At 29.6% G+C, this 24,433-nt stretch overlaps 1 protein-coding gene, 2 long non-coding RNA genes and 1 pseudogene across 4 annotated transcripts; all 4 read right to left on the reverse strand.

The window, feature by feature from the left end:
- Positions 1-2,033: 2,033 nt before the first annotated feature.
- Positions 2,034-5,657, reverse strand: LOC111042437 (ras association domain-containing protein 8). The gene is made up of 10 exons (XM_022327058.1): positions 5,460-5,657; positions 5,102-5,242; positions 4,936-5,046; positions 4,690-4,861; positions 3,896-4,068; positions 3,642-3,839; positions 3,326-3,568; positions 2,935-3,249; positions 2,740-2,869; positions 2,034-2,645 (listed from the first exon to the last, which is right to left on the reverse strand). The coding sequence occupies exons 2-10, from the start codon at positions 5,171-5,173 to the stop codon at positions 2,545-2,547; spliced, it is 1,515 nt and encodes a 504-aa protein (XP_022182750.1). The 5' UTR covers positions 5,174-5,242; positions 5,460-5,657; the 3' UTR covers positions 2,034-2,544.
- Positions 5,658-6,986: 1,329 nt separating this feature from the next.
- Positions 6,987-10,583, reverse strand: LOC111042417. The gene is made up of 5 exons (XR_002605431.1): positions 8,469-10,583; positions 8,179-8,382; positions 7,774-8,108; positions 7,147-7,708; positions 6,987-7,075 (listed from the first exon to the last, which is right to left on the reverse strand). It is a non-coding gene; the product is annotated as an uncharacterized LOC111042417 (long non-coding RNA).
- Positions 10,584-13,689: 3,106 nt separating this feature from the next.
- LOC111042489 lies at positions 13,690-17,805 on the reverse strand (annotated as a pseudogene).
- A 1,880-nt stretch (positions 17,806-19,685) lies between these two features.
- Positions 19,686-22,935, reverse strand: LOC111042488. 2 transcript variants are annotated; one of them, XR_002605441.1, is made up of 4 exons: positions 22,716-22,935; positions 20,005-21,051; positions 19,855-19,920; positions 19,686-19,760 (listed from the first exon to the last, which is right to left on the reverse strand). It is a non-coding gene; the product is annotated as an uncharacterized LOC111042488 (long non-coding RNA). The 2 variants fall into 2 exon arrangements; XR_002605440.1 differs by lacking the exon at positions 19,855-19,920 and having other exon boundaries at positions 20,972-21,051.
- Between the last annotated feature and the right edge of the window lie 1,498 nt (positions 22,936-24,433).

A 24,433-nucleotide genomic window follows, 5' to 3' on the forward strand; every position in this document is an offset into this window, starting at 1 on the left:
CATGCCCCCCTACCCATTTATATTTTTAAAATTGATTCTATTTCATATTTTTTATTTTTATTTTTAAAATTCATTTGCCTGCGGGCACTGATGCTCCCCTTCAATTTTTTTTTTTGCAACGTCACATTTTCCCTTTAAATCATGTCGCACATTCCCCGTGTGATGTTTTATACGGGGGAAGTGCATGATCGGCTAATACTCATTTGTATCAAATGATTAGCGTAATTTGTGTATGAAATAATGTTACAAACATAAAAGTGTTAATATGAAATGTTGTCCACATTTGAACTTAAAATGTTTGTAAAAAATAACTATTCATATATTTTTTAAATTTTTTAGTTACGAAAATAACTGTTTAAATTTAACCTTGGTTTAAACTTTCAAGTTTTTTGACCGGGCTAAATTTTTTTTATCGACTTGAGCTTAAAAAAACAAATAATAATCAAAAATTTCATATGCCTATAAATAGTTTAACGCCAATCAAAATATTTTGTTAACTTTATGGTAAATAGAAAATGCTAACACAAATATTCAGAGAAAATCGTATGTATCTACGGTTATTTTTGTTAGAGTTACACTAAAAACCAAAATCGATTTTTTTGAAAACTGATTTTGCGTAAAAATTCCAGGTTTCCTTAATGTTTTTGTTTGTTTTTCCTGTTGCTTTTGAAACTATTGTGAATTTTAAATTTTGACCTCCCGAATGCACCAACTAAATTCACTTTCCTACCAGAAAAGTTGCTGTTGAAGAAAATCGAAGATCTTTTACTGCAAGAAACCGTGATAATATAACACAGCCCCCCCCCCCCAAAAAAAAAAATAATATTAAAACACACTGTAAATCAATACATTCATCGCCCAACTCAGAATCTAAAAATCTATGGTTTGCATTATGAAATAAATATTTATTGTAAAATTGAAGCAAATAAAGAAGACTTAACAGATTGGTTGGCCAATAATGTTGGTGTTAATAATTATTAATCATTACTTCTACTAGCTCTCAGGTACTTTTTTAAATCTTTGAAAGTGTAATATTTTGTTGAGTATTTCAATACACATAAATCAAATTTAGGATGAGTAGTTAATTAGAAAATTATTTAATGATTAGATAAGCGAAGTAGTGGAGTAGTTTATAAAACAATAACTAGTTATAATATTTAGTCTGAAAAGCAATTTTATTACTCAACAATGGCTACAAAAGGCAATAAATTAAAAATTCATGCAGACAAAAAAAATAAAAAAAATTGACTAATAAATTAAAAAAATAATAATAACGAAGACTAATTTCAAAATATTTCTTGAACACAATTTTTAACTTAACTTAAAAATTAAATTACATAATTTCATAATAACATAAATTGTTCAAATAACATTAAAAATAAACATTAAAACAGCCATTAAACATAATAAATATTTTTACGTACATTTCGATATTCAATTTAAAAATATTAAACACTAATAAAATAACAATGCAAACTGTTCTCATAGATTAATTAAACATATAATATGAAAGATACAATTGCAGTGGCACTAAATATGTATGACGGTACAATATATTTTATAAATGAAAAATCATTAACAAATTTGAAAATAATAATTTAAAGTTAGGAAAAAAAACTTTAAGGTAAGGAAAATAAAAATTTTCTCTCCTAAGATATAAACAATAACAAAAATGAAAAAATAAAACAATTAAAACATTAAATAAGGAAGGTGAAAAAATTAACTTCCAATACTATTGATTTATTAATTTGAAGTTATGAAGTTATGTACAATTTAATGGAGACAATGATGCTAATGATTTTAAATACTGATAATACTTGACATGCATTATTATATAATAATATGAAATAAATAATTAACTTAAATAAAGAGGATTTCCTAAATTATTTGAGCTGAATAAAAAAAAAATTGTAGCATTGACTTAAAATTAAAATGTAATTTAATATAAAGAGATCAAATTTAAAAGAAATTAATAGGGTTGGGCTGATACTGATAATCAACATTAGTATTGACCAATATTGATACTATCAGTAATCGGGTATCAGTTTTTTTTGAACCATTAGTAAAACAGACACAATACAAGTTGCAGTCGCATATCAATTGGTACATAATGATGGTGGTTATAACAATAACCCTAGATTTAAATATACTATAGAAATCATTATTTAATTAATTATTCAATTTACATAATAGTTAATTAGCAATTGCCCTTACAGTAATTCAAGATGCATTTGATGTGTCACATAATTTATATCAGATCATGGATCCGTTATAAATCAGGATATTGGATATCGGAAAAAAGTGTTATCAGCCCAGCTCTATAAATTAACTTACACTTTCAGTATTATATTTTTGGTTTGGTAAAAGAAAAAAGAAAACAAAAATTGTGTGATGTGCAATTATTACTATTAATAAACCTTATTGGTATTCAAACGCATGATTTACAATTTAAACATTGCTCTTAAATTTTAATGCACACATTACTTAAAAACAATAATTTAAATAGATTTTAGAGCAAACAATTTTGATTAGGTAACAAAAAAGTTATACCCAAACACCATGAGGGTTCTTACTAGTAGGGGCTGCATTTTCAAGTTGTCTAGGTGACCCAATCATTTTACGAGTACTTCCAGGTCTTGGAGCTCCTAAACATATGAACATAGTTTTAAATATAATTATAATATGTAATTTTACTATTGATATAAATACTAAATTAATATTTTTAGTATTTAGATTTACCTTCAAGAATAAATTTCAATTCATCTGGCGGTGAAATAGCTAAAGATTGCAAATTTGCTTCTTTCATGTCAGCTACCAGTTTATCAACTTGCCTTTTTTTTTCAGTGATAGTTGATTCCAACATAGCAACCTTAAAGGAAAAATATTTTAATTATTTCACCATTCAATATGCACATGAAATATGTTTATAATTACTTCTTTTCGTAGACTATCTCCAACTTGTGCAGCCATTTCTGTTTCTTGCTTGGCTCTTTCTACTTCACTTTGTAGCCGGTCAACTTCCTTTAAAATACCCCTTTCTGCTCTACGTTTCTCTTCTAGATCTCTTGATAACATTTTTTGTTCCAGTTCCACTTCTTCCATTAAAAGCCGTATTTTGTTCTTACACACAAGTAACTCAGTTTCACAGTTGGCCAATTTTGATCGTAATAATGTCATTTCTGATTTTAATGTTTTTTCTTGCTGACGTACTATATCATTTTCTTCTTCAACTTGGCCTAAAAGCCTCAACTATTACATGGAAAAATAAATAAATGTTTAACTCATGTTATATTATGAATCAGTTTTAATTTAATATAAGCCGTACCTGTTCTTCTGTATGTCTACCAGTGGCTTCAATTCTTGCGGCTTCCTGAGTCATAAAATCCATCTGATGTTGTTGCTCTCTAGTTTTACCTTCCCAATACATTATTTCTGCGTCATACTTTGTTAGTTCTGCTTGTTGAATGGATAACTTATCTCTTTGATAATTTATAAGCCTTACGAGATCTTTATACTGAGGGTTATACATGACATTAGTGCTATTGCTATTATTTTCATTCTGATACTCCTACAAAGAATTATCAAAATATAAAAAAAAATATAATAAAATCAAAAAAGTACATAATTATGTAGTGAATTACCTTGAATATTGTCTGTTTTAAACGATCACTACCCACAGTTGTGGGAGATATTCTTGCTGGGCTAACAGAAGGTGGAGGAGGTTCGCGATATGGTGGTAGTGCCCTAGTAACAGGAGGCCGATAGCTAAGGTTATCAAGTTTTTTGTTTGGACTTGTAGAGTTTTGCAATGGTCCATTTGTTGATGTTGAATTCTGATCCTTTAGCAATAATTTATATTAGCTAATAAAATTTGAAAGAAAAATAATAAAATTACTTTGTTTAAATGACTAGAAGTATTTGTAGGTGAAGTTGATAAAGGAACACCAGACGGAGTTGATGAAACTACTGTTAACGGTGCTGCACCACTTCCAGGTATGGTAGGAAGAACATTTGGTCTCTGTTGAGGAATTCCACGTACAACACCTACATTATCGGGTACCCGATTACCTTAAAAATATATTCATCATAGATTCAAGAATCAAAATTATTCTAGTTACTAAAAATGTATAATTATTTATAAAAAATTGGTTAGTAGTCTAGAACAAATTTACAGACGAAAAATCAAAGCCTTTCAAAGGTTCAATTCTAGAAAAAATTGATTTTAACATTTAATAGATATTTATTTATTTATTTATGTATGATAAACGGGTAAGTTTATTAGGACAATCTTTAGTTGTACCTAATCAATATTTATTAAGACAATAGTAGCAGATATAATAAAACATAATTAAATAAAAATCTATCTTTTAATTGCATTGATGTTTTAAAATTGTTTAATGTATTATTACTTTACTTTGGAAATAAAAGCAGTAGCTTCCCTCCCTCTAAAAAGTAGGTAATATATTATAAGAAGGTTTATTAGGTGGCTAAAAGTATCAAAAAACTTATCACACCTAATATTGAATACATTTAAATTAACGGAGTATAAAAATATAAATTACAAAATGATACGTATCACATACACAGCAACTATAGAAAAAAAATAAAAGGTTGGAGCAAAATATTTAAAAATCTTTCAGATTTTATGAATAACATTACTGTTCATTAATTATTGAATAAAATCCATACTATTAAATATTAATGATTTCCGAGTGTCTTTATTCCTCTCCTGAGCAAAGTAAGGAACACTATCAGCCTCATTATACTTTGGATTGTTGGATGTACTATTTGAAGAGACATTGCCCGAGCGTTGTAATATAAACTGTACATCATTGGCATATTCTCCCCATTTCATAAGCACCTAACAATGAATCAAACACATTAGATAACAATTTGTAGAATATTATATTTTTATAAAAAAAATTGAACACCTACTGTTACTGGATGGTCTTGAGGTGCAAGTAGACGTTCATTATTACGCCATCGTTCAATCAGAGTAAATCGGCCAGTCTTTCCGGTAGCATGAGCTAATGCATACACAACATCCTGAGACAAAAATGTAATAACAAAATATTCCATCAAAATTTCACAAACAACTTACTTGACAAGTTGTTGATTCAGTAACACCACACACAACCCGCTGAATTCCTTCAACCCAAACTTTAAGTTCCATGATATCAGTTTTGGCAAATTGCAAATATTGTTAAGATTTTGTCATAGTACAATGCTCCACTCATGATTGCTAAACACAATAAATAATGTAATTTGAGAAATCAAGACAAACAACACCAAGGCATCATTTATAAAAAAAATTAACCAACGCCTGCATCAATAGGGCATGGGTAAACAAAATGATACAATATATAACTATTTCAGAATCAAAACAACTTTCATGGCATTGACCTAGAGAATAATATTAATTAATTGCGTAGAGATTTAGAAATCAGGGTCAAACGTACCGTAATCATTTCGGGTGTTGTGGGCCGGGATAACGACGTATTATATTATTGAAATTGAATTATCCATTACTTAACTTCTAAGCTCCAATAATCAAATGTATTGCCTTTTCTAATCTAATCTAATTAAATAGTATTGATGAGTTGAACTTTGATGAGAACAATGAACTCTAGTCTCTGATAAAGATAATACTATCCCAAAATAATAAATATAAAGTTTTCTTTACATGCTTACATTTTGATAGAAGACAAAAAAATATTGTCTTATCGCTCACACTGAATAATATCAAGGAGATTGTATTTGTGCGTTGCGTTCAAAATCATAAAATACAAAAAAAAAATTAATTAACTATAATTTGAAATCATTGACTATTAAATTAGACCCAAAATATGTTATAAGTAAGGACCATGAACTAAGATATACCATATACTAAGTATATAGAATATATATCACGATATAAGTATATTACTTACTTAAAGAAAATATTATTGATACAACTAACTAACGTCCATATAACTATATAACTATAAATAAACGTTTTGACAAAATAAAAGTCATAAATTAAAATGCATAATATCTCAAATATGAAGTAGGTGAGTTATATATAGGTAGCAATAATTTCGGCTTGGTCATGGGTAATTAATATAATCGTTAGGTAACTAATAACAATATGATATATTTCTTAAAAAAAACAAAAAAACTACAATTAGTCACTTAAACTATCCAACTACCAAAAGAGTACCTATTTCGTTGAAAAATACTAATAATATACAAATTTCGGTACAATTTGTTGCAGCCAGGTAGTTAACTACCATTTTTTATGCAATCGGAAACGTATAAAGAAAACAAATTTAAAATTCTAAACTAATACATACTAAACGAAACTCCAGCTGAATAGTAGAACTTTTGAGTAGATATGAAATATGAATTGCATGAATGTAGGTTAGGTATTGGGTGTGTTACTGTTGTGTTCATAGTTACAAACATAACGTACAATATTATATGTGGACATTTCCCAATAAAGGTTTCAGTTCAATGAAGTTAACTTGCTGCATGGTTGAATTTTAAACAATAACAACAATGATCTCAGGTAGACACAATTATATTATTGCCTATGTATAAGTATAGTTTATTCACTTCAGAATTTATAGATATTTATACATAGTTTATGTTATATTATGTATTATGAAGTAATTTATATTATTTATAATAAAATGGTAGGTATATAATAGGTATTAGGTACACATGAATTTATATTTATATAAGTGGGCATTGGGCACTGCAGGGCGATGTAAATAATTAATAAGTGTATTTTTGTGCACCTCCTATTTTAAATAACTATAAAGTCAGTATTCAGTAATAACATAATAATATTATAGCCAATAGGTATATTGGTTTATTATTATTAGGGCTCGGAAGTTGTAGGAGCTAAAAAAGATAAAATATGCACGAAAAAAATTGCAAATTATGCATTAAAAATGTTAAATATGCTAAAATATTATTTTGAATTCCAAAAATTAAATACATTAGATATTATTTACAAATTAATCATATACATAAAAATTATTTATAACTAAAAAAAAAGTATAACTAGTTGGCGTTTTGACATCTTATTGAGCTGAAAATAAAATTAATAATATTTTTTCAGTATTTTTTAAATTGCGAAAAAAAATACATGTTTTCTAGTACCTGTTAAGGAATTGCATTGAACCACCAATATTTTCTTAAGATTTTCTATTTCAAATGAACGACGATTATTCGATAGAAGATTTTTATATCGAGAAAACGATCTTTCAACATCAGTTGAAGTCATCGGAGCATATTTATAAAATTGACTATGGCGATGACAATATATACCTTCGTTGGTCATTTGAAGTTTTATATTCAGTATTCGTTGAAATATACAGGTTAAGAAAGAAAAAAAATGAATTTTTTTAGAAAAATATGAAATATGCATAAATATGCATTTCTCCGTGAGTGACACAGGGGAAATTAGTTATATGCTTTTCATTTATCATATCATCAATTATAAGATCCAAAACGTGAGTTGATGAACAATGTTTCATACAACTTTTTTCAATTTTTTATATAAAGTTGAAAAAAAATATGTTTGGATGAATTAATCGCCCCTTGGTTTTCATGTTAACCAGTGTTGCAGACAATTGCTGAGAATAAACCACTGGAGTGGTAAAAGCTGACTTACAAATTGTACAATCATTTATATACTTCAACAGTTGTTTTGACAGGTAACCTGAAATAATTTTAAAACTTTATTTTGTGAATCAATTAAAATTGTTAATATGAATAAAATATGACCTGTTAAATAATAAATTAAACAAATCTATAATTTCTGGTTTAGTATAATCATGTTCAACAACATCATTGAATTCCCATTCTTTTTCTTCAATAATATCATTTAATTTAATTTTTAAATTTTCTACTAAGTTATATTTTTGAGGTTGATAAATATCTTTCAAATCTTTCATAGATATAATTGGTTTTAATGGAGAATCATCATGTACAGTACAGTTTCCACTCTTGGGAGGCTTTAAAATGCTGTAAGTAGATAGTAGTTTATACAATTGAAGAAAATTAGGAGTTGAAGGATGATCATTTTGGCCAACAGCTTGCCAAATTGTTCCAAAAAACATCTAAGGAATACATAGTTTGTATTTAATATTAATGATTATTATTTATTATAACTTCTTTCTTACTACTTACTTCAAGTTTGTCTTGATTAATTTTCCCTGTTAATAGATACTTAAAGTTCTAGCATGATTTTAAATAACTAGAAAGATCAAGAGTAGATTGAATTGTAATTCTTAACCCATAAGCAGTGCTATCAGATAAAAATTCTGATTTTTTTACTTTGCCATACAATTATCTTTGCCATTCGTTCAACCAAACCAAAAACGATTGAAGAAACTGTAAATTTTAAATTTAATTATTTTGGTATGCAAATGTAAGTTAATTTAATTTTTGTATGAACATAATAAAATATTAATTTTTACCTGATAATCTTTGCCGTTAACTCTTAATCCCTCAGCACCAAATTTTCTATTTAGTGTGTCAAAACAATCGTTCAACTTCTGACAAAATTCAGATGTTGGATCACAATCATTTAAGCCAGGAATATCATATTTCTTATAAAACATTAAGCCATTAGCAACAGAATTACCCAATACCTGAATTATGTATAAAGATAAACCAAAAATCTATGAGTATTGTATATTTATTAAATATTTAAGTACCTATTAAGTATTAGTTATTATTTTTTATATAGATGAATTTAAAAAAAAATGTAAAGGTACTTGAGTAGCGAGCCGTACTCTCATTTTATCAGATAAACTAAGATGTAAATGGTTTCTGGATAATTTTGAACAAACTCTTAAAATTCTTGGTAATTTGCTATCTTGCTCGTATAAAATATTAATGTGATTCCAACGAATATACTGACCATTAATTTACATAAAGAAAGGTTAGTAGAAATAATTAATTTCATTTTTTTATGTTTATTATCTAAAATACATACCTTGGTACAAAATATAGGTCCCATTGATCATGCAAATTTAACAAATGAACACATTAATATTAATTAATTAAATAAATATTTAAAATAATTACATACAAAGTTAGACATTGCTATTTTCTTTATTGAGTTATATAACACCGATGAACAAATACATGCAAATCTATGTAGAATAATAAATACGAATTTCACAGTGCTTGACATTGACTAAAATTTATTGGGATTTATAATTTTTTTTTTTATTTCATAGAAATTCTTTTACCGGCTTTCATCAGCTGGTATGAACGACAAAAATAATATTTTAAATGAATAAATGTTAGACTAGTTGTTAATACTAGACAAAAAACGAGTTTCAGTATGTAATTAGATAATACAAACTTACCTTCAATATTTTATCATTGTATAATTTATTTCTCACATTCTTAAATAGATGAGGTGTATCAGAAAATGCATATATTTTCCGATTTTCATGAAGAAGGTGTTGAAACCAATTTTTAAAGGAATTAACTTGGCCACTTATTCCAAGCTCAGACCACATTTTTCTGTTGGTCTGAGCTCCATCAGAGACAAATTCATGTATAATGGCACCTGCTTGCTCTAAAAGAATTACACATTTCAACATAAGTTTTGCTAACTCTGTGCCGACTACAGGTCCTCTAGATGCAAATACGGCTACAGGTTGAGAAGAAGTGGCTGGAACATAAATACTAAGCAACTTGTTGCCTTTTCATTTATATCACTTGCTTTACAAACTTCACCAAAATCTACTAGCCCTTTATAAGTAAGACTTTTGGAGCATACAGTTAATGCTTCTCTTACTTATATCTCATCTACAAGAATAATACCATGCTTTTGTATTGTGGATTTTTTTTCTAGGTGTTTTTTAAATAAAGCAACAAATTGTCTATCAAATCCACAAGATGTATCTATTAGAGAGAGATAACGCCTTATAGTACTAACATTAGGCAATGGCATTATATTGTTCTTCAAGCAAAAATTGTAACCACTTGGGGATCATATATGAAACAACATACAAAGTATTAACCATTCATCAGAATACCGTCTACCTTTAGAGTTATTAACCTAGTTTAAAAAACAAAAAAAAAATAAAATTATAATATTCTGATGATATTTTAAATTAACATGTTAATTTAGCTGCTGCAAATATTTCTTGAACAATTGTTTTTTGATTTACAGGACAGTTAATTTCAACCAGTTTCTCTTCAATAGTTTTTTGAGAAATATTAGAATACTTAGATTGAAGGTTAAGTAAATCTTTTTTTAATGAATTAACTTGTTTTTCAAAACGATTCTTTTGTCTTCTAAGAACATTATTTCTATTTTGTAAAATTACCAATTTTTTTCTACTTTTTGGTGTAGTTTATACCAAAATTCGTTTAGGAGATGATAGTAAGGTAGATCGAATTTGTTTTTGCTTTACATTTCGTATAGTTCTTGGCTTCTTGCACAGTATGAACAATGTAAATTATTTGAAATTAAGAACAAACATTCCTTGTGTCGTTTCATTTGCATGGTATCGATTACAATATTTTCAGAAATAGAAAAAAATGATTCATATCTATAAAAGTGAAAAAAATTTTGAAATTATTTTATTGTTATTATTCTTAACTATTTTATTTGTTACTTTTTAGGGCTTATTAAATCCAATTCTTTACAAATTTTGAATAAAGCCACTTCTTTAATAAAACTATTTAACTGATCTATACTTTCAAGATTTATATCTGCATTTACTAATTTATCGTTGCATACATTTTTTCCCAAAATATTGCAAGTAATTTTTGAACTTTAGCTTATAATTATACTTTTCCTTAAAAAAGAATTTAACTTGCCTTCTTTTTCTACAAAAATAATTTCAGATATGCCAAAGTACTTTTTTCATAAGAAACATATTTGTGGCAGTTAGGGGGTAAATGCAAGTCCAAAGTATTCAATTCATTAAATGAAATTGTATTCCTTTGCTTTTTTATAGCTGTTGACATATTCTATAAATAAATTTAATTTCAAATTTTAAACTTAAGAAAGTAATTATTTATATACAAATATATTATTTTGATTCTATCAATGTTTTAAATTTCTTACTTCTTGGCATATCATAATCTTATTCACAATGTACTTTGTAACGCAATCATCTAATTGTAAATTAACATTAGGCATAGCAGAATAATTGTGATCTAACATTATATCCACTATATTTTTATCAGGATCACATTGGTAATCCTTAAAATGTAATGTTTAGGTAATTTAAACAAAATATAAAATTTTAATAATAAATGTAGTTATTAATTTATAATTACTATATCAGAAAATATAGGGACACTGGTTTCTGCAACTTTGCTATTACAAGAGTCCATCAATAATTCCTCTGTCTAATAATTAGTAAATATTAAAATGTAATACTTAATTATAAATATATGTAATTACATTTTTATAAATTAATTTACTTTTTTTCAGTGTTTTCATCAAATTTTAATTTTTTTCTTGCAGAGAACTTAAAAGGAACTGCATTAGGTAATAATCAAGGACGTAACATAGGGACCTAAACAATCATTTTTCATAACTTGTGAGGCATACTTTCTAAATACTATATATAGTCTACATATCAACTATAACTTACTGAGCATATAATATTTCCCACTTTATCAAATATATCCTTTTTTTTTGTATTTGGTCTGTACGAAAATGTTCTACACAGACAACATTATTATTATATAAATGTTTAACCTCGAGGGATTTCAACCATTAGTTTTTTAAAAGTTCGCCTTTAGGAACGGAAAACACCGAAAGCTTTTTGTTGGTATTACAACCAAATACACAAATATTGTTGGGCATAATTTATTGTTTAGCGACTAAAAACTGGTTGAAATAAAATAATGTGTAGAATTGTTAATTACATGGTAAATAGAAACAAATATATTAAAATTATTTTTTAAGGACCAAGTTCAATAGTTGATTTTAGATTTTTGGCGGGATTAAATTCATATTTCATAACCTCAATAAGTATAACCTGCAGCGCTCGTGAGTAACAATCACGGATTAATATATTAGTATATTAATCCGTGGTAACAATTGAGCTAAATCTGCTTCAGCAAGACGTGAACAACTGATAAGTACTAGTCATGAAGATTAGAGATAATCTCTAGATAATCTCTAATCTTCATGGTAGTCTTAGATCATACACTCTGGATAGAGCAGCTATTATAGCGTACATCACGCGTAGTCCGTGTTTGAAGCAGACCTGGCGGCTGGCATGCCCGAAGTACTTATTCCGCATGCGTGAGAAATGAAATAGATTGCGCAGGACGGGGAAGGAACAAGAATGTGTTATAGTGATAAGGATGATTAGGTACTGACACCATAGATAATAAAGATATGGATAGGCCACGCCTATGTTAAATACATTTGAGGCCGCGTTCCCGGAGGGGAAGGCAATTGAGGCTCCTTTATATTGATAGTCGATACTCAATATAGGTATACTTTATTTGGCCTCAATTGTTCCCCTCGAAGACCGCTGATAAGACCAATATGTCCTATCCATATCTTTATTATCTATGACTGACACGGACTAAGATATACAGATAACAGATGATCCACAAACCAACGTTACGACAGTCACTTAAGTCTGATGATATGTCTACAAAATATAATAGCCAGTAACCACTAAGATTAGGTTTCATAAATACAATTTCAATCATTATATTAATATATTATTATTTCAAAAATAATTATTTTAGTACGTTGCCAATATACGCTACTAGAATGCGCTAGTAACCACACCTGTACCATTAGAAACATTTGAGGACCGGCCTTCTACTACCCCCCGGCCATGACGATTCCAGTCCTGTATATCTTAGTCCGTGGCTCTATCCAGACGTGTATAATATTATGATCTAAGCCTAAGCCCTAAGGTACTATTTAGTAGTCGGACCTTATCTTCTAAGACCGTGTATTGATACTAGAACGTTCCGTATTATCATTATTTTGTATTTTAGAAATATTATAACTCTGGTAATTTAATAGATAAGTGGTCCAAACATTTTTTATTTTAATTATTAAAAACTATTTAACAGGAATAATTTTAAGTTTATAAGAAATAAACGTTTGTATTGCTACAATATTGTATTATTCAGCCGGCATCGTATGTGCCACTGTGCAGGTTCGGTCGGTTCGGAATGTTTTAATAATTATGTTTTGCGTAGTTGCCATGGAATTTGTTTTTTTCTTATTATATTTATTTCTTTAGAATGGCGCGGCGTTTAAAAAACTATCCTCACGGCTTCAAAAACAAAAAATGGTATCTTCGGATATTTTTTCAGTTTTTGAATATTGCGATTGTGAACTCATGAATTTTATATAGACAAAATCAAAACCCCACTTTATCACTGTTACGTTTTAAAGCTTCAATAGCAACTAGTTTGACACAGTTAAATTCTACATCTGATCGTCTTAAAAAAAGAAGACGACCTTCGAATTCACCATGTGCCTCGCCCTCTCCAGTTCTACTAAAAAAAAAAACCAGAGGACAAAATCATTGGCCAAAAAAATATGAGATGAAGAGCACTCAAAGGTGCCATGATGATCAGTGTAGAAGTCGTACTCGCTATAAATGTAAAAAATGCAACGAGCCTGTATGCCCAGAATGCATGGAACATTTCCACTCTCAAAAATAAAATAAGGGTAATAAATACATAGTTAAATTGGTTTTGTACTTTCCCGACGACATAATTTTATTTAAATATACATTTTAGAATTTTACTTATTTTTATTGACGAACGAAACTTATCTACTTTATTTACATGTACCTCGCATGTATTTACTATTTTTTATATTTATAGGTAGGTACCTATACCAACTACTTATAATTACAACTCAATTAATTTCATAAAAACTTTAATCCACTTTTTTCCAAACACTTCTCTTCCCATTCATCAAAAATTCTTACAAGCTCTGGTGTCATTTTTGTTTTGCCTTCTCCGACCTTGCCACTTCTTACAAAATTCCCTTCGCCCATCGGCAAATGCGACATTTTGCCAATTAACTCAATTAATGGTTCGCAATTGACAGCTCTATTCTTCTGCATGCTTTCAAAACTTAAATGGTCTTCCAAAATCGACAGCTGATCGTCAACCATATATTTTCCCAAAAATTGAGCTGTCCGTCTAATTACCAAACGTAGGTCCTATCAAAATAAATTTAAAATGTTATTAAAAAGGGATATAGTACATATATATGAGCAAATCATAACAAGCATTGATCGATAACCTTTTTCATGTCTTCATACTTCAAGAATAGTACTTGTGGATCATATCTTCGGTCCCAGTAGCCAAGAATATGGTCAAAAAACGGACTGAAACAGACTTCATTGTCCAAGTTCTTAAAGTGTAGGTATATGATTTTTATTTTATTTTTTATTACAAAAATAGGTACTTACCGGAACCGGAGACAAACAGATTACAAAATTCTTCAAAATTGTCTTTATATTAACCAAGCAAGGTTAATTGATGGAAATATGAAAGGCAAACATCTTTTGCATTTCTGGCCGTATAGATGATCTGAAAATGTATATTATAGTATTTTAGTAAAATATAAGTTAAAATTGGATGTAAGGAATAATTTTAATTAAGGGCTCTCCTCCTTATAAGTACAACAAGAGGTAGGGAAATTGAATCCCCCACTTTAACTCCTGTAAATACCAGATAGGTTATTGGGCTGGTATCGAATCGATTCCTGAGCCCCACCCCACATGCCGAATTGGTTCCCGATTGAAAAAGGTATTTTATTAAAGTAAGCCGAATTGGTACCCGTTTAATTAAGCACATTTTCCTTTTCAATTTTACAAGCTCAGGGCGTAAGTTATCGCTGGTAAGTTTCCTTGTAATACTATTGCAAAATTATATATAATTTAATGTTTGAATACTGTTCAAAATCTCCAATCTCCATGAAACAAAATATATTGGAACTGGTGCTGTTAGATATTTTGTAAGAATATAAGTGTCGGTAGTTTTGTTCAGGAGTATCTAGACTGAAAAAGACAAGAACATGGTTAACACTCCAATGATGTAACCACTTATTACCGGGGAATCGTGAGTTCCTACACGAGAGTAGCGCATAAAAAAATTACATATACCTACATAGGCATTTAATTCCTACGTATGAGATGTCTACATATTTTTAACACGTCACACAAATATAAAAATGAGATATGTCAGTTCTAACACGGTAAAAAAATGTATGTAAGTTAGTTACTTATATAGACATATAGTTATATATGCTTATTGCTTATAACATCGTAATATAGCATTACTAGAATGTTGGATTAACCAGTCGTGAGAAAAAACTATCTCCATAATAATGTTATATCTATTATAGGTACCTATAAAATAAATACTACGCAAATGGGTCATACTTTAGCCTTGGTAGATTGATTCCTAAGTTTTTTTGGCAGTAGCTTGTAAGGTAGATGAGTCTTGATAAATCTTGGAGATTTCAATCCGTTTATTAACTCTACCGAATCAGACATATACCTCGGTATTTCTATGCCAGGATTATCCTGTATAACTTTTTCATAGTCACGAAATGAACTCCATCTATAATCAAAACAACATGGTCAGTCGATAAAATATAACCATCATATACCTATGTACTTCTATATACTCTGTACAGTGAGAGAGTGCAGCCATGTACGCTGCTACCAAAACGGCAAAACAAGTCGCGTTAAGTGGCAATCTCTTAGTGCGAGAAATTAGATATTCCACAGTTCCAGAATTGCGCACTTTTGACGGACAGAGTATAGTGATAGGTATATCGCTTATATATAGTAATAATTACTCTAAGAAAAAAAATCTTTCGTTCTGATTTATTTTGGCACCATCGAAGTCCAAATCGTTTGCAATACACCACGTCATCTCCTGGCACCATGTAGTTCCTGGAACACAATAAATGATGTTTCAATTTTTTTACGTTCAACCCATTTGCAACTTGCTTGTCGAGTCACAAAAAAAGAAATATGGCGATAATAAATTGAAGGATCTAATAAGTTCTGTATTATATTAGTATTGATTCGTTTATCAATCATCACCTCGGTATAGGAGTAGGTATTTATAATTTTTTTATTCCATTTGAGACTTTAATAATTAAAAGGATTGTACATATGACTAATAATAATATAATAGTTTATACATTTTAATAATGTTAATAAATGTAATGGGATGTTGGTTTACGTATTACCTATTATAATACCCCATTACGTTTAGGTAAGTATAAAATCACAATTTGTGAAAAACAATACTTTTTATCACATATGAAGTGTATTTTTAAGTTTTTTGGATATTATAAGGTATACTCATTTTGAATATTTTATTTGTAACTAAATGTATTCAAATATTACAGGGATGATTATGTTTGTGAGGTGAGGCAAAAGACAAAAGTTCTACCAGCCCATAATGAAACTGAAGAAAAACTGTTCGATAACTTATTCGTCCCAATTATATTTTTATCAAAATAGCCTTCATACATAATTGTATACTTATTATCATACGCATAAATAATCTATTTTGTTGAGGGACAGTTTAGGGACAAAATAATAAATATATGTGTAGAAGTAAGAAGAATAGTCCACTCCAAAAAAAAAGTCTGTCAAGCCTCCTCCAAAAGTCCAAGAGTTATTGTGAAGGAGCAAAGCCCCCACGATTTAGGTTCATTTGAAAAATAGTATAGCCGTCCCATCCAATATTTTCAATGGATTTCTATCTCTTGGAAGGGGAGGGGGAGGGGGTTCAATGTATTTATTATATTAATTAATTATATAATATGTTGTTAATTGTTATTATGATAAACCACTCTTATATAAAATTCCTATCTACGGTAATGAACTTATAGCCCTATAGGCTATAGTGTATACTGTATACTCTGTAGTCTATAGGATGGTTAATTAAAAAGTTAGTGTAAGAAAAAGTGTACCTTTATATAGTAAAAAAAACATAAATGAAATCCAAAGTCATGCACTCGGAGTATTTCGTGTTACATTATCGTTGAATATTATTCGTTTATAAGTTAATATAAGTTCTATATAATATAGCTAAATTAATTGAAACCTGTTTTCATGAAGCCGCAGACCCAAATGTCGTCGTCTCTGATTTCCATGTCTTCTATACATTTTTCCAACTTCTTGTAATGGAATGGTAACACGACATCGTTAGTTTTTATGCATCCTTTGGTCTGAATAAATGAAATTTCTTCGTCCACAATTGAATATGTTATGTCAGTCATTTCGACACATAAACCTTGTGATTTTTCTTAGAGAATTGTACAATAGCAAGGCGTGTATACCTGCAACTCTAAAACACACGATAATAATATAAAATACTCAAAGTCGTTCAAAGAAATATTTTTTTGTGGATTTTTGTGGGGGTAAAAAAAATATTATCCTCCCGCATGGCTAAATAAACAGGCATATGCTTACATAAAAACGTTGTTCCAAAGTACAGTCGATTAGAGCAACATCACGCCACTGAATAAGCATATTGATGCTGCCATCCGATTTGCTAAGGCCGAGTTTAGGCACATCACGCCAGTCTTATGACGTAAATCATCCTTTCCTTAATCACTGCATGTCTCATATAAATATGAGTAGTTATGAGAGAAGCAGGTAGAGTTAGTTCATACACAAACGTTACACCCATGCTTATCAAGAGCCTCTAGGGAAACGTTACACACACAGCTCTCCGGTTTATTTATTTATTTTTTTTTTTATTGATCTTAAGCTTCGGCAACTGAGGCCATTAGCTGTAGTAGGATTTGTATTGTAGGTTTGTTTGTATTGTATATTTTGGGACGGTAGGGGGGAACACGTGTGTGTTTGTTTTTGGCAGAATTTCGAATGGGGCACCCGTAGGTTTCTGCCATGCCCCGGGGGTGGGGGATGGCAGCACTTGTTCTCCGGTCACCGCGACTTGTCCGGAGAAAAATGCCGCCCGGTAGCCGAGGATCGAACCGCCACCGGCTGCGTCGCAGCGGACGCGTCAGACCACTCGGTCACCTCACCCCCACTCTCCGGTTTATTATTTTACTATTAAATCGACAAGTTTCAAATTACATGTTTTATTGTTACAGTTATTTGTAATAAATACTTAAATTTATATATAGTTAATATTTTGTTCTTAACCCAAACTCAAACCTCTTCCGTTTGGCAAAATATTCGAATTCTCTACAGGAACTAGCATAATAATTACATAAATTCGTTACTTTTTTTACATAACTTATAGACCTGCGAGGCTGTGACTTCAAATTTTTAATCCGTTGTGTATAGACTATAGATGTTGATGTTACTATGTTAGTATGGTACTAAGTATTTGATGGCATTTGTGATTAAGTATGTATGAAAAAGTAAAATCACAGACTAGTTGACACTATTGCCTCATCTCTTGAACAAAAAAATTTTTGTTCTGGGGTTTTTCTTGATGTTGCTCAGGCGGCGTTTGATCGGGTCTGGTTTGAAGGGCTACTGTTCAAATAATTATTTTTACCCACTACGTTATTCCTCTTACTCAAATCTTTCCTATCAAACCGTACTTTTTCAGTAAGATGTGAAGACGAAACTTCTGACCCACATCCTATTAAAGCAGGCGTCCCTCAAGGCAGTATTCTTTCCCCGACTCTCTATAATATATATACAGCAGATCTACCACAATCTATTAACACTACTCTAGCTACCTTCGCCGATGACACAGCCATAATATCAACCAACTCCGAAATAGCCACCACTACAAACAACCTCCAAGACCACCTAACCCAACTACAAGATTGGTTCAGCTTATAGAAAATTAAAATTAATGAAAATAAATCCATTCACATCACTTTTACCCTCAGGCCTACAACAATTCCTCCAGTTTACATAAATAACCAAATAATTCCCATTGTCGATTCCGTTAAATACCTAGGACTCCTTCTCGACAAAAGACTAACTTGGGCTAATCACATCAAAGCTAAAAGAACTTCACTTAATCTCAGACTTCACAAATTAAGACCACTTCTTCGATCTAAAATCTCTTTAAATAATAAAACACTAATATATAAACAAATATTAAGTCCAGCTATGACTTACGGAATTCAACTGTGGGGTACCACTAAAAACTCAAACCTAAACAAATTCCAAGCGTTCCAATCAATATCTCTGCGTGTCCTCTCTAGTCTCTAATGCTCCCTGGTACGTCAGCAACCGCACCCTACATAATGATCTCAACATACCATCAATATCCACACTTGCCTCTTATCATTATAACAAATTTCATAAAAATACCTTTAACCATGCAAACCCACTCATATCTAAACTTTTGTGGTGGCCCACAACAACAACCGCGGTATCAGCACGCCCCTCCGCTCAATTTAACACTGCCTCCATGACGCGACTACTGCCCACCGACGAACTCTCCCGACTCCCACTAGTGACTAGTCGTACGTACGTCGTCGTCAACGTCCCGTAATGTAAAAAAAACCGAACGCCCGACAATATTGTATAAAACCACGTGATTTATTTTTCTAGTTGTAATTGTTAAATTCAAAATCCCTGTAAATAAAAAGTTATTGTTTTACCTGTCATATTAAAACCAATTATATTTCAACCCGTAATTCAATACGTTTTCTTTTTATTTAAATATTGGTAACCCTAACGACTCATCCTACCAAACTTTCTTCTTGTACAATTCCTGATAACCCCTTATCGTCGCCTCAAACGCAAATGGCCGAGTGATTAACTAACCTAAAAAAAAAAAAAATAAATAAATAAAAAAAAAATTAATAATAAATTAATTAACCTAACCTAACCTATGCCTAGTGCTACTTATTAAAGTTACCTTCCCCCTAAGTTTAAATTGGAAGTAGTGTAACTGGACACTCCCTTCCCTCATGATTTTCATGTCCTGTAATATTGTTCATCATATTTACTTATTATATAAATTGTATATAGATAGTAAATTTTCTAAATAAAAAAAAAAAAATAATACTTATTCAATGTTTTGCCAACCACAAAATTGGTGATAACGGATTATTACTATTCTTAGAACATATTACGGATATAGATACTAGGGTTGCACAACGAGCACGGAATGATATGACGGCTCTGAATGTTCTTATCAAGAATTTAAAAAAAATCGCGTGATATTAGCGCTCTCTATGACCTGGTATATCATAAACCCGCTATTATATAAATTATAAAAATGTTTGTAAATCTAAGTTATATTTAGAAAATGTGTATCAATATCATTCATTTAATAATTAATTTCATTATTCATTACATAATTACTGTCTACTGTGTTGCATAGGTATTCACTGATATTCTGTGTATTGAATACTTATATTCTGCATTTATAATATAATGTTTAGTTATTTTATATATTTAATAAAATGCCAAAAAATTGTTGTGTGCGTGAACCTCATAATATTTTAAAACCATATTGTAGTGTACCTAAAGATGAATTTAAAAAAATGTTATGGGAAGCATCATTAGGTATGCAATTGAAAAAAAGTGATCGTGTTTGTGCTACACATATTAATCAATCCGATATTGTTAGTACGTGGTCAAGCGGCGAAGGAGTAAATAAGTACACGGTATCAAATGTTTTTATTATTTTTCATTTACATTAAAATATTATTAACACAATTGTGTAAAGTTGTTCAACTTAAGTAGAAGGAACATTAAATAAAAAAAATTCAATATATAAAAAATAGCACTGCGGTATATTTACAATTGAGTTAAAATAATAATACTGTTTAATATAATTTTTAAATAATACTGTTTCCTTAGATATGTTTGAAAAAAATCGCAACTAAAAAAAGATGCACTTCCGGTGAACATTAAAAACATTAATCCTATGATATAGCCCGATATTGAAGTTTGTTAAATTATAAATTAAAGTTTCTATAAACTATATTTTTTAAATAAAACATTGTTATATTAATAAATAAACAGACCGTGGAATTCGATCAAATATCAACTGCCTGTGAAAGTACTATCAGCCCGACCATCAATAGTGATCTAGAACCTTTGCCAGCTAAAAAACAAAAAGTGATAGTTTTATTATGCCTACTAAAATATATTGTTCAATATTTAACATTATTAACATTCTCAAATGTAATTCAACAGATAGAACTAATAACACCACCAAATTCCTTATACAGTAAAATTTCAAAAAATATTTTATCATTAACTATCTCAAATAATTGGTTTGCTAGTTTAGCTCTGTATACACCCAATATTTTGGTGCTTACCTTTCATAAATTAAGCTTATTTAAAGAAAATTATAAAAGATCTATAGAAAAACAACTCATCATTACTGAAGGTAATAATTCTGTTATAATATATCAAACACTTAATTTTTATTTTAATCTTAATTCATACTATTCTATTTTAGATTCTAAATTGATTATACATGTAAATGGAAAAGAATTGGCATTATTAGAAATTGGGTTAAGTGATAATGCTATAAAAACTGAAGATGATGTAGAGGATTTATTAAATATTTTTGATGAAATTAAGTGTTGTGGCGGAGTAACACCTTCAAAGGCATTATTGAATAAAATATCCGTGTTCAGCCAAAATATTATTGAATCTGATGGTCTATGGAGGCACTAAAATTGTTCAAAAATACTCAAAGATGATGATGGGTAAATTAAATACTAAACGCATATCATTGAATCAAATGTTTCTTTGTGTTAATATGTAGTATTTTATTTTTTAGTGATCGTAATAATTGTAATTGGTGCACACGTCTATTATTTTCAATGCAAAAAAAAAAAAATCTAGGATAAATGCAAAAAAAATATTAGAACACATTTTTCCCCCAAAAAAAGATTAATTTTGCAAAGAATTCAAAATGCAAGACAAACTGTAAAAAAAAACATTTATTGGCTACTAAAAAAATTAATAAATTAGAAAATGATTTGATCAGCATTAAAAATAAGATGAAGGATATCGATCAATTGACTCTAAACAACATTTTGGAAACTACAGATATCTCTAAAGGGCAATGTACGGGCCGAGTACGAATAATAGTAAGTCGTGGACTCGGTCACCAAAATGTAATAACTAAAAGCCTGAGTGTTTATGATATGATTAGGAGATCCGGTGATTTATGTAAATGAGTAGTGATGAAAATAGATCGATCGGCAGTGGACGGGGTCGCCGAGCAAATACTGATGAGCTACGTAATGATGTGAGTGTGTTATATGTGTATGCGTGTATCGTGTATGTGTTTGTGTGTAAATAATAAATGGTAACAATGGCTGCTGGTAGGTAACTAACTAGTTGCTGTATAATACAAATCTAAATAATAATGATACAAATATATAAAAAATCACAGCAACGCAGTAGGTATAAAAATATAATATAAATAATAAATCAAAGCCCTTATGGCTATAATGGTATGACGGGTAACTTTTGTATATTTATAAAATAATCAAACGACCAAAAAATGGCATTAGCAGCCTTCTGGCTTGCTATACAATAATAATAATAATTAATAAGTATGTATTAATAATATTGACCCTGCTGGTCCAACAAGTAAAAAATAATATTTAATAATATGTGTGGTGATTTAAATTAATCACGGTGACACAAATAAAAGGTAAAAACAAAATATAAGATATAGAATAAATAACAACTGCCGCTCCGGCACAAACAACTAAATAACAATAATAAAATGAAACAAAAACTTACGATTTTTAGTAGGTGCAAAACTGGCCAGCTGCAGCAACCTGTACCTTAATAATAATATTATGGCACAATATAAAAAATTAACACATACAAATACACATATGTTTCTCACGGGCCGCGGCGATTAGCGCACACGACTATGGCAATAAAAATATAAAATACAAATATAATATTATCCTTGGCGATTAGCGCACACTGAAGAGAATACAATATAAATAATATCCGTGGGCCGTGGCGATTAGCGCACACTGAAATTAATATATTACAAAATTATAAAATGATATTCGTGGCGTTTAGCGCACTCACAATATGAAAAAAACCAAAAAACTATTATTTTATTATGTCGACAACGACGTCGTACGTATTGTCGTGGTACTGAACTGATTGTATTTTCGAGCGGGCGCGGCCGTGTATCTTCTCACCACGGCTTTAGATGCACTAAAATTATTAAATGAATGGGAGTCTAATTTAAACAAAAAACTTATAAAAGATGATGAGTTTCTTAGTTCAAATACAGCTGAAGGTCTAAGGGTAACTATACTATCAACAATTGATTTGATTATACAATTACATAATTATAATTGTGGATTCTAATTAATCAAGATTGCCTGGAAGTATGAATTAAAATTATTTTATATTAATTATATAATACATCTTCATATTTAACTATTTTTTCTGATAATTTAGAAATTTGTGCAGATAGCCTATTCTTTGTATTTTTCATTTCATAATTTGATGAGTTTGAAACTTTAATGGATTATAGGATTATCCATAAAATTTGTAAATTACTAATTAGTACTTTTTGAATACATATACAACAATATAAAATTACGTAACTTTTAACAGATATCTAATAAGAACAATTGGTGATCACAAAATAATAACTCGTTGTGCAACCATTCTATCTAAAGCCGTGCTTCTCACGAACCGACGACCTGACGGACGATAACGCGTCGTGCTTAATTTTAGCCTAATTAACATATTATATAACTCACAGCTGACACAAAAATTGGAAATACAAAAATAACAGATAAATAATGATGATAATGATGTGTTTGTAATGTGCGTGTGTGCGTGTGAGAGCGCCCTAATCCTTGTGTATAAATGTAAAGTAAATGGTAATAATAATATGTTGCGGCGGCAACAGGCACTAGGCAGTCTGAAATTTTTCATCCCTCTACTTATTTTGTTTAGAATAACGCATTCCTCCTAAGACTTGTGTTTTAAAATGAAATAATTATTATGATTTTTATATTTATACCTATGCATAAGAAAACTTTTTATTTTTCGTATAGGCCTAAATCTGAATTGTAAGGCATCCCTCCACTTATCTTGAGCCATTTCGACCACTGACTAAGAGTCGAAGATACAATGAAAATTGGATGTTATTACGCATGCTACTTCAAATAAGGTATACAATTTATTTAATTTATCTACTTAATATTTTATGTCTTTATCTAAAATATTATTAATTTATTAATAAACTATTATAATTGCCTAATATAGGTCTCCAGGTGGTTATTCATTTCTAAGGAAGCAAAACATATTACCTTAACCATGCATAAATACACTTCGAAAGCATTTGTTGGCTGTTAAAATTGGTTGTGGGTTCGATGAAGATTTTTTCAAACTCTTAAAAACAAAATTCAGCAATAAAACTGAACATGAGAAAAAAGTTATCTTAGTGTTTGACGAAATCTTCTTAAGAGAAGGTTTGGGTG

Source organism: Myzus persicae, unplaced genomic scaffold (assembly GCF_001856785.1).
Source record: "Myzus persicae strain clone G006 unplaced genomic scaffold, MPER_G0061.0, whole genome shotgun sequence".
Taxonomy (NCBI): Eukaryota; Metazoa; Arthropoda; class Insecta; order Hemiptera; family Aphididae; genus Myzus; species Myzus persicae.

Coding starts and splice junctions, on each gene's coding strand:
- LOC111042437 (XM_022327058.1), bottom strand. CDS start 5,173: ATGGAACTTAAAGTTTGGGTTGAAGGAATTCAGCGGGTTGTGTGTGGT. Junction 3,840..3,895: donor CTTCTAGTCATTTAAACAAA/GTAATTTTATTA, acceptor TTATTGCTAAAG/GATCAGAATTCAACATCAAC. Junction 3,569..3,641: donor TAAAACAGACAATATTCAAG/GTAATTCACTAC, acceptor AATTCTTTGTAG/GAGTATCAGAATGAAAATAA.